Source organism: Eimeria necatrix, genomic scaffold (genome assembly GCF_000499385.1).
Source record: "Eimeria necatrix Houghton genomic scaffold, Enh_scaff310, whole genome shotgun sequence".
Lineage (NCBI taxonomy): Eukaryota > Apicomplexa > Conoidasida > Eucoccidiorida > Eimeriidae > Eimeria > Eimeria necatrix.
Window position 1 is genome coordinate 15,001 of NW_013653637.1, and position 10,000 is coordinate 25,000.

Below are 10,000 nucleotides of genomic sequence, written 5' to 3' on the forward strand. Positions count from 1 at the left end.
GCTGCTGACGGCGCTGCTGTCAGATGTGCTGCTGCTGCTGCTGGATGGGCTGCTGCTGCCAGTGGATGTGCTGCTGCTGTTGCTGCTGCTGTTGCTGCTGCTGTTGCTGCTGCTGTTGCTGCTGCTTCTGCTTCTCTGTTGCTGCTGCTTCTGCGTGTCTGCTGCTGCTGCTTCTGTGTGTCTGCTGCTGCTGCTTCTGCGTCTCTGTTGCTGCTGCTGTTGCTGCTTCTGTTGCTGCTGCTGTTGCTGCTGCTGCAGCCCGCTTCCCCTTGCTGCTGCGATTTCCGGCGCAGCAGCCCCTGCTTCTGCATCTGCTGCTGCTGCATCTGCTGCTGCTGCTGCTGCTGCTGCTGCTGCTGCTGCACTCAGACTCATTTGCTGCTGCTGTTTTCCAGTTACACCATAACTTCTTGTCTCCTCAATTGGTAGGCCTTCAGGTGTACGTACACCTCAACCAAGACCACAGCAGCAGCACTCATTATTTATTTTCATTTATTTATTTTCATTTATTTATTTATTTATATTTATTTATTTATTTATTTTTATTTATTTATTTATATTTATTTACTTATTTGTATTTATTTATTTATGTATTTTAAATTTATTTTTACCTTTTATTCTTTGATTTGTTTGCTTCTTTTTATTTTCCCGTCTGCTGCTGTCACTTATTTATTCTCCATTTATTTATTTATTCATTATTAATTAATTAATTAATTAATTAATTAATTATTATTAAACAATTAATTAATTAATTAATTAATATTAAACAATTAATTAATTAATTATTATTAAACAATTAATTAACTAATTAATCATACAATTATTTATTATTTATTTATTTATTATTTATTTATTTATTTATTTATTTATTTATTTATTTATTATTATTTGCCTCTCTCCCCACAGGCACTCCCTGGGGGCCCCCCGCCTGTTGTTGGTATTTCTCTTTAACTTTTTTTTCCTTTTAGCTTTTCTTTCCCACTTAAAGTGCTCTTTAGGAGACCCCGGGGCTGTCCCCAAACTCCAATCACAACAACCCCACCTTCTTCCCAAACACAACGAGCTACAAACCCCCGGGGGGCCCCCCCTGGGGGCCCCCCTGGGGGCCCCCCTGGGGGCCCCCCTGGGGGCCCCCCTGGGGGCCCCCCTGGGGGGCCCCCTGGGGGCCCCTGCGGGGCCTTTAGGTGCCTGCGTGGCTTTCTTTGTTGCCCGCTTAGAGCCCTTAAGAACTTTTTCGGTGGGTTTAGGGTTTAGGGTTTAGGGTTTAGGGTTTAGGGTTTGGGGTTTAGGGTTTTCGCAGACGGGCTGGTAGGCTCAGTGAGGGCTTTTTCTTGAAAATGAAGGCGCAGGGGTTTAGGGTTTAGGGTTTAGGGTTTAGGGTTTAGGGTTTAGGGTTTAGGGTTTGTTCAGGGACGAAGGCTGCGCCAGGGACTTCAGCAGCGGGAGACCCGTACAGCCTGGAGGAGGGTTTAGGGTTTGAGGGTTTAGGGTTTGGGGGTTTAGGGTTTAGAGACCCTTCTGTCCCCATTTGCCGCTACTGCGAAAACCCTAAACCCTTGAGGGCTCACCACTGCTCCGGCTGCAAGAGATGCATCGTTAGAATGGACCACCACTGTAAACCCTAAACCCTAAACCCTAAACCCTAGACCCTCGCCTTGAAACCCTAAACCCTAAACCCTAAACCCTAAAAGCTAGTGTGCAAGCTGCTAAGTTCTAATATGCAGACTTTGTATGGATATCGGCGGTTCGAAATCTACTCACGCAATAGCAGCAGCAGCAGCAGCAGCAGCAGCAGCAACGGCAGCAGCAGCAGCAACAGCAGCAACGGCAGCAGCAGCAGCAGCAGCTCACCACTGTTGTCTATAAGCCTCTCTCCGCCTTCCCCGACAGTTTCCTTTGCTGCTGCTTGTGCTGCGTGCGCCGCTGCCGCTGCTGCTGCCGCTGCCGCTGCTGCTGCTGCTGCTGCTGCAGCTGCTGCTGCTGCTGCTGCTGCTGCTGCTGCTGCTGCTGCTGCTGCTGCTGCTGCTGCTGCTGCTGCTGCTGCTGCTGCTGCAGGTCCGTGGATAAACAACTGCGTGGGCTTTTTGAACCAGAAGTACTTTTTGCTGTTTCTGGTGTACGTACACCTCATGTGTCTCTGCGCTTTTGTGGTTTTGGTCTCTCGAGTTGTCACTTGTGTAAACACTGAGGGTTTGGAGCAGCAGCAGGAGCCCTGGCTGCCTGCTGCTGCTGCTGCTGCTGCTGCTGCTGCTCCTGCTGCTGCTGCTGCTGCTGCTCCTGCTGCTGCTGCTGCTGACCCCGCCCACTACACCCCGCCCCCAGACGCTAAACCCTCGCCTGCTGCTTTCAAACGTTGGAAAGCTTTGCAGTTCGGAGAACCCCAAGAAGACCCTTCGGGGGGCCCCCCTGGGGGCCCCCTGGGGGCCCCCCTGGGGGCCCCCCTGGGGGCCCCCCTGGGGGCCCCCTTGGGGGGCCCCCTGGGGGGCCCCCTGGAGGAGGGGGCCCCGGGGGGCCCCCTGGGGGAGGAGGGGCCCCTGGGGGCCCCCCAAGAGGGAGGGGTGGCGGAGAGGCTGGCGGGGATGTCTGCTGCTGCTGCTGCTGCTGCAGCAGCAGAAGCAGCAGCAGCAGAAGAAGCTGCAGCAGCGGAGGAAGCCGCAGAGAGCGACTACGACGCAGCAGCAGCAGCAGCAGCAGCAGCAGACTTCTACGGACTTGCTGAAGACACGGGGGGCCCCCCGAGGCTTCTTGCTGCTGCTGATGGTTTTGCTGATGCTGCTGTTAATGGTTTTTATTTTGCTGCTGCTGAAGACCCCCTCAGCAGACTCGGGAGAGCAGCAGCAGCAGCAGCAGCAGCAAACGGAGACAAAAACTCCTTCTGGGGTTCGGGGGGCCCCCTGGGGGCCCCCCACCAAACCTCTTATTTCCATTCTAGCCACAGGAGACCCAGGAGGCACTTCCTCGTAAACCCTAAACCCTAAACCCTAAACCCTAAACCCCAAACCCTAAACCCCAAACCCTAAACCTTAAACCCTAGAGGCACTGCTTTTTTCCTCCTGTTTATTTGCTTTCTTTGCTTCGCATATTAACTCGAGAGCCTAGAGTAGTTCTTAAACCCTAAACCCTAAACCCTAAACCCTAAACCCTAAACCCTAGTTTGTGGTTTTGGGGTGTATGCGCAGTGCGAAGTGAGCCTCCACTCGGCCATTTGCGGAGCAGTAAGTCTTTTGTGGCAATTTATTTATTTATTATATATTTATTTTATTTAATTATTTATTATTTATTTATTTATTTATTTATTTATTTATTTATTTATTTATTTATTTATTTATTTATTTATTTATTTCTTTTATTTTTTGTTTGCAGCTCACATTTATGCTGGCTTTCATCTTCGGCCTTTTCACGGTGGTTATGTTCATTGACCAAATCAGCTGCATCCTCTCCAACACCACAGGCAAACCCTAAACCCTAAACCCTAAACCCTAAACCCTAAACCCTAGGCCTCAAGCCCTAGAGAACAGTTTAGGGTTTGGGGAGTCTTTTGGGCCCGCACTCCAAACCCTAAGTTCTAAACTCTGCGGCCTGAAGCCGCTGCCTCTAGCTCTAAACCCTAAACCCTAAACCCTAAACCCTAAACCCTTTGTCGGTAAACCCTAAACCCTAGCTTTAAACCTTAAGCCTCTGGTATATTGGCATTCCTAAACCCTTGCTTTAAACCCTAAACCCTAGCGTCAAACCCTAGACCCTAGCTTTAAACGCTAAACCCTAGCTTCAAACCCTAAACCCTAGCTTCAAACCCTAAACCCTAGCTGTGAGCGCTAAACGCTAAACCCTAGCTCTTCAGCTGTAAACCCTAAAGCAATTATTTATTCATTTATTTATTTATTTATTTATTTATTTATTTATTTATTTATTTATTTATTTATTTATTTATTTATTTATTTATTTATTTATTTATTTTAGGAATTGACAGAATGAAGAAAATTAAAAATGACAAAAAGTCCAAAACTCAGCTGCTGCAGGAAGTCTTTGGGGGCCCCTTTGGCATTCGTTGGTGAGTTTTATTTTATTAATTTAATTTAATTAATTTAAATTAAATTAATTAAATTAAATTAAATAAATAAAATAAATTAAATTAAATTAATTAGATTAATTAAATTAAATTAAATTAAATTAAATTTGTTTGTTTGGTGGTTTAGTTTAGTTTCTGCTGTTTGTTCTCGCTGCCGGGGTTTTCGAGGGTTTAGGGTTTGTAGTCGTAAACAAACCCTAAACCCTAAACCCTAAACCCTAAACCCTTGAAAGCCCAGAGCATCGAAAGAGAAGGTCAGCTTGTTTGTTCTGATTTATCTGTTTTCGTTTACTACCATATATTTATTTTTATTTATTTGTTTCATTTATTTAATTATTCATTATTTATTTATTTATTTATTTATTTATTTATTTATTTATTTATTTATTATTTATTTATTTATTTATTTATTTATTTTAGGTTTTTGCCGCTGCCAGTGACGGCGTTTCAGCTGAAGCGTTTTGCTGCTGAGCTGCACCGCTTTCCTGCTGCAGCAGCAACAGCAGCAGCAAACTGCAGCAGCCCTGCAGCAGCAGCAGCAGCAGCAGCTGCTGCTGCTGCTGCTGATAGTGCTGCTCTTGTTCGCTCTGCTTATGAAGGAGACAGCTGCGCGCTGCCGCGGGCAACCAGGCGGGGCAAAAGCCCCACAGTCTCCGAAGAGCAGCAGCAGCAGCAGCAGCAGCAGCAGCAGCAGCAGCAGCAGGTGCAGCAGCAGCAGCAGTTGCGCGACCCAGCAGTAGATGAGGACCCAATGGAGGCAAGTCGCACTCTTGCTGCTGCTGCTGTTACTGCTGCTGCTGTGCTGCTGCTGCCACTGCTGCTGCTGCTGCTGCCACTGCTGCTGCTGCTGCTGCCACTGCTGCTGCTGCTGCTGCTACTGGTTTTTCTAAAATAAAATGAAAAGTAAATGAGCATGTAACAGCAGCAAAAGCAGTAAATAAATAAGCAGCAATTAAATGAAAAAGAATTTAAATTTGTTTTTTTAGGAGGAGACAAACAGCAGCAAAAGGGACATCGGCGCATCTCCAGGTGTACAGACAGCTCGCGCTGCTGCTGCTGCTCCTTCTCTTTTTACTTCCGCCTTTCTTAGGCAGCAAAGACCTGCAGCAGCAGCAGCAGCAGCAGCAGCAGCCCCAGCTGCTGCTGCCACAGTAGCCCCAGCAGCAGCAACAGCAGCAGGAGAGGCTGCGGCCGAACCGGCAGCAGCAGCAGCAGCTGCTGCTGCTGCTGCAGCAGCAGCAAATGAGGCCTCGCAGGGTCTGCAGCCTCTGCCGTGAACTTTTTTAGGAGCTAGCTTTTTATAACTCGAGTGTTTATTTATGCTTTATTGCTTTTTAGGATTTGCTGCAGTTCTGTTTGCGCTGCTGCTGCTGCTGCTGCTGCTGTTGCAAGTGGTGCTGCTGCTGCTGCTGTTGCTACTGGTGCTGCTGCTGCTGCTGTGGCTACTGCTGCTGCCGCTGCTGCTGTTGCTACTGGTGCTGCTGCTGCTGTTGCTACTGGTGCTGCTGTTGCTGTTGCTACTGGTGCTGCTGTTGCTGTTGCTACTGGTGCTGCAGCTGCTGCTGCAGCTGCTGCTGCTGCTGCTGCTGCAGCTGCTGCTGCTGGATTTACATAATTTCTTTTATTCTTCGTCTTATTATATTTAAATTAATTCCTTTATTTATTTCATCTTTAGATTTCAATAATTTCATTTATTTCTTTTTATGTTTTTATTTAGTCGCGCATCGTCAAATGGAATTATTTGGTGAAATGAAGTTTGAAATAAACAAAAAATGAAAAACAATTAAATAAATAATTTCTTTTAATTAAAGTTGGAAATAAACAAACAGCAAATAAAAATTAAATAAATAATTTGTTTGGCAATTAATTCATTTGCATTGAAGAGCCATTTAGGCTGACTGCAGTACTGGCAGCAGCAGCAGCGGCCCCGCGGCTGGGGAGCAGCAAAAGGGTCTATCGGCCCTTTTTTTGGAGCTTTTTTTATAATTAAAAGAATAAAAAACATAAAAATTACTTTTAACTGAAGTTTTCCTTTCGTTTGCGGCGATTTCGTTTCGTTTTGAGCTGCACGTACACCTGAGCGCCGGCGAAGTGACCCGCCGGGGTGTACGTACAGCTCGCGGGTGGCGGCGCGCGCGGACTCAGGGGCCATTTCGCCGCATTTTTAGTTCTTTTAAAGTGAAATAAAAAACAAAAGAAATAAATTTGATTTTAATTTTTAAAAAATTGCGAAAAACGGCCGCGGGGCGCGTGGGAGGACCGCAGCCGCTGCTGCGGCGGCGCCGCAGTGCAGCAGCTGCCTGCTGCTGCTGCTGCTGCTGCTTGTGCAGCCAACTTGTTCCTTTTTGCTGCTTTTACTTTATTATTTTCGAATTTGCGAAACAAAAAGATTAAAAGTCATTTATATCCCTTAAAGGAACGAAACCGAGCAGGTAATTTGCGGGGGGAGCTGTATATACACCCGGAAGCTGCACTCCGCACCCACGCCCCCAAAGCGCCCTCTAAAGGAAAAGAGAAACAAATCTATTTTGCTGCTTCGCAAACCCTAAACCCTAAACCCTAAACCCTAGCGCAGCGCAGCAAGCTTGGCGGCCGCGTTCTGGGCCGCGCACAGGCGAAACGGGAGCCGCTCTCCAAACCCTAAACCCTAAACCCTAAACCCTCGGGTGTCTGTACACCGCAGCTGCAGCGCGAAGCAGCGCGAGATCGCCAGACACCGCAACTTCGAAATTAAATTTAAATTGAAAAGAATTTAACTGGAAAATAAAAAGAAAGAAAGCTGCTGCTCTGGCTGCAGCACGAGCTGCAGCAGCAGCAGCAGCAGCAGCAGCAGCTCGCCCCAAACCCTAAATTAGGGTTTCGCTGCTGCTGCAGCAAACCCCAAAAAAATCCAAACGAGACAGCAGACGAAGCCTCTGGAGCCACTTGAAGAACAAAAGAAGACAAAAAGAAATTAAAGAAATTAAAGATTAAAGAAATTAAAGAAATTAAAGAAATTAAAAGAAATTAAAGAAATTAAAGAAATTAAAAGAAATTAAAGAAATAAAAAGAAATAAAAGAAATAAAAGAAATAGAAAGAATTAAAGACAGAAGAAGAAAGAAACAAATAAAATAAAAAGAAAAGAAATAAAAGGAAAAGAAATAAAAAAGAAAAAGAAATTAAAAAAGATTTGCTGCTGTCTTTTTAGTTTAAATGCGACAAAGACAAATACTGTATATATATTACTTCATTTAAATAAATAAATAAATAAATAAATAAATAAATAAATAAATAAAAAAATAAATAGATTAATTAAGTAAACTAATTGTAATTAAGTAATTAGAATTAATTAATTTATTTATTTATTTATTTATTTTTAAAATAAAAAAGGAAAAAACAGAAAAAGAGAAAAAGACCTTTTCGCGAGTTTCTTTCTTGACAAAACAAAAAAACAAAAAACAAATAAACAAATCAAATAATAAACAAACAAATTAATTAATCAATTAAATAAACAAACAAACAAACAAATAAACAAACAAATAAATAAATAAATAAATAAATAAATAAATAAATAAATAAATAAATAAATATTTTATTTTCAGGAAAATGACAAGAGAAGATTTGGTTTATGTCGCCAGCGTGGCGCAGGAGACGGAAAGATCTGACGATGTTGTGGGCAATTTTATTTAAATTAATTTCTTTTTTAATTCTTTTTTAATTCTTTTTTAATTCTTTTTTTATTCTTTTTTGATTCTTTTTTTATTCTTTTTTGGTTCTTTTTGCTTTTATTTTTCTCCTTATTTATCTCCTTATTTGTTTCTTTATTTGGTCTTTTATTTATCTTTTTTGGAGATTTTATTTTTCGCTTTTTGGACGTTTATTTGACTTCTTTCGACTTTCTATTTGTCTTTTTTCTTTTTATCATTTCATTTATCTTTTTATTTGTTTCTTTATTTGCCTTTTTTTATCTTTTTATTTATCTTTTTTTTGACTTTTTATTCATCTCTTTATTATCTCTTTATTATCTTTTTGTTTATCTCTTTATTACCTTTTTACTAATTTTTTTATCTTTTTGTTTATCTCTTTATTTTCCTTTGCATTTATTTATTTATTTTTCTTTTTATTTATTTTTTATTTATCTCTTTGTTATCTTTTTATTTATCTCTTTATTATCTTTTTATTTATCTCTTTATTATCTTTTTATTTATCCCTTTATTATCTTTTTATTTATTTCTCTATTTGTCGCTTTATTTGTTTGCATTTATTCCTTTATTTTCTCTTTATTTATCTTTTTATTTGTTTCTAATCTTTACTTTTTTTCTTTTTCTTTTTCAATTTGTCTTTTTTTTATTTTCCTTTTATTTGTCGTTTTTGTTTTTGTCTTTTTTCTGTTTCTCTTAAAACCCTTTTTTGTAATTTCTTTCTTTACTTCTTTTTCAATTCTTTTCCTTTTTCTTCACTCAATTAATCAGTTATTTTATTATTAATTAATTGTTTATTTACTTATCTATTTCTCTGTTAATTATTATTTATTTATTTATTTATTTATTTATTTATTTATTTATTTATTTATTTATTTATTATTCATTTTTATCTTCAGATTAAGATAATGAAAGAAGTTGTTGCGGAGAAGAAGGGCCTCACGAGAGACGAAGCCACTCTATTTTCTCGTAAACAAATTTACAATAAAATAAATAAAATAAAATAAAATAATAAATAAAATAACAAATAAATAAATAAATAAAACAAATAAAATGAATAAAACAAGAGAATTAGAGATTAAAACAACGAATAAAATGAAACAAATGAAAAATTAAATGAAATAAACCGGGGATTTAAGCGCAGTGCATGCATTACTTTGCATGTATTTTTCTTTCTCGATTTTCTCGAAAACTGTTTATTCTTTTTCTTTTATTTTTAAACCAGAAGATGAAGGAGAAAAAGATCTTCAAAACTATCTAACTCTTTTTGAAAAAGGATAATTAGTTTCCGAATTGTTTCTTTTTTTGTCTCCTTTTTTCCGCAGTTGGTTACAAACAAAAGATCACCAGCTGTCGAAACACCTGGAGAAACATCAGCGGAATCGAATCCAAAGGCCTCGAGACAGGAAATCCAATTCCTGTCAGTTTTAAAACTTTTAAAACTTTAAAAGTTTTAAAACTTTTTAAACTTTTAAAAGTTTTAAAACATTTTAAATCATTTTAAACATTTCAAACTTTTGAATTCTTTTTCTCCTTTTTTGTCTCTTTTAATTCTCCTTTTTGTCCTCCTTTTTGTCCTCCGTTTTGTTCTTCTTTTTTATCTTTTTTGGTTTTCTTTTTCCACTTTTTTGTTTTTTTATTCTTTTTGTCTCTTTTTGTTTTTATTTTGGCATTTCCCATTTTTGTTTCTTTTTTTTCTTTTTGTTTTCTTTCTCGTCTTCTTTTGTCTCCTTTTATTTTTATTTTTCTTTTTTGTCCTTTTTTGTTTCTTTTCTTCTTTTTTTGAATCTTTTTTATTTCCTTTTTCTCCTTTTTTCTTCTTTTCTTTTCCTTCCTTTTTGTCCTTCTCTTTGTCTCTTCTTTCTTTTTTTTCCTTTTTCTTTTTTTCTTTTTTCTTTTTCTTTTTATTTTTATTTTTAAAATTCTTTCATTCCTTTTTGTTTTATTTTTTGTTTTTCTCGTCGCTCTTTCGCCATTTCTCCACTTCTTATTTTCATTTTTCCTTATTATTTAATTACTATTATTAATTTACTATTATTTACTTATTTATTTATTTTATTTATTTATTTATTTATTATTCATTTATTTATTTATTTATTTATTTATTTATTTATTTATTTATTTATTTATTTGTTTAGGAAAGGCTTTTGAGCTACCGGCGAGAGATCGAACAAGAGACAGAACAAATCTGCAATGAAGTGCTAGAACTCGTAGACAGAGGTTTGCTGCTGCTGCTGCTGCTGCTGCTGC

The 10,000-nt window shown here is 39.4% G+C and overlaps 2 protein-coding genes across 2 annotated transcripts in view; one reads left to right on the forward strand and one right to left on the reverse strand.

The window, feature by feature from the left end:
- ENH_00042020 (hypothetical protein, conserved) overlaps positions 1 to 375 on the reverse strand; it is a gene marked incomplete at both ends in the record, with an annotated part of 588 nt that extends 213 nt beyond the window's left edge. The window contains one exon of the mRNA XM_013580817.1: positions 1 to 375. This exon is cut by the window's left edge and continues 213 nt beyond it. Within this exon, the coding sequence (XP_013436271.1) occupies positions 1 to 375 (375 nt within the window).
- A 1,343-nt stretch (positions 376 to 1,718) lies between these two features.
- On the forward strand, positions 1,719 to 5,346 carry ENH_00042030 (hypothetical protein, conserved; the record flags this gene model as incomplete). The annotated part of the gene is made up of 5 exons (XM_013580818.1): positions 1,719 to 2,880; positions 3,180 to 3,215; positions 3,961 to 4,051; positions 4,490 to 4,853; positions 5,056 to 5,346. 5 exons carry the CDS (start codon positions 1,719 to 1,721, stop codon positions 5,344 to 5,346), a joined length of 1,944 nt encoding a protein of 647 aa, XP_013436272.1.
- Between the last annotated feature and the right edge of the window lie 4,654 nt (positions 5,347 to 10,000).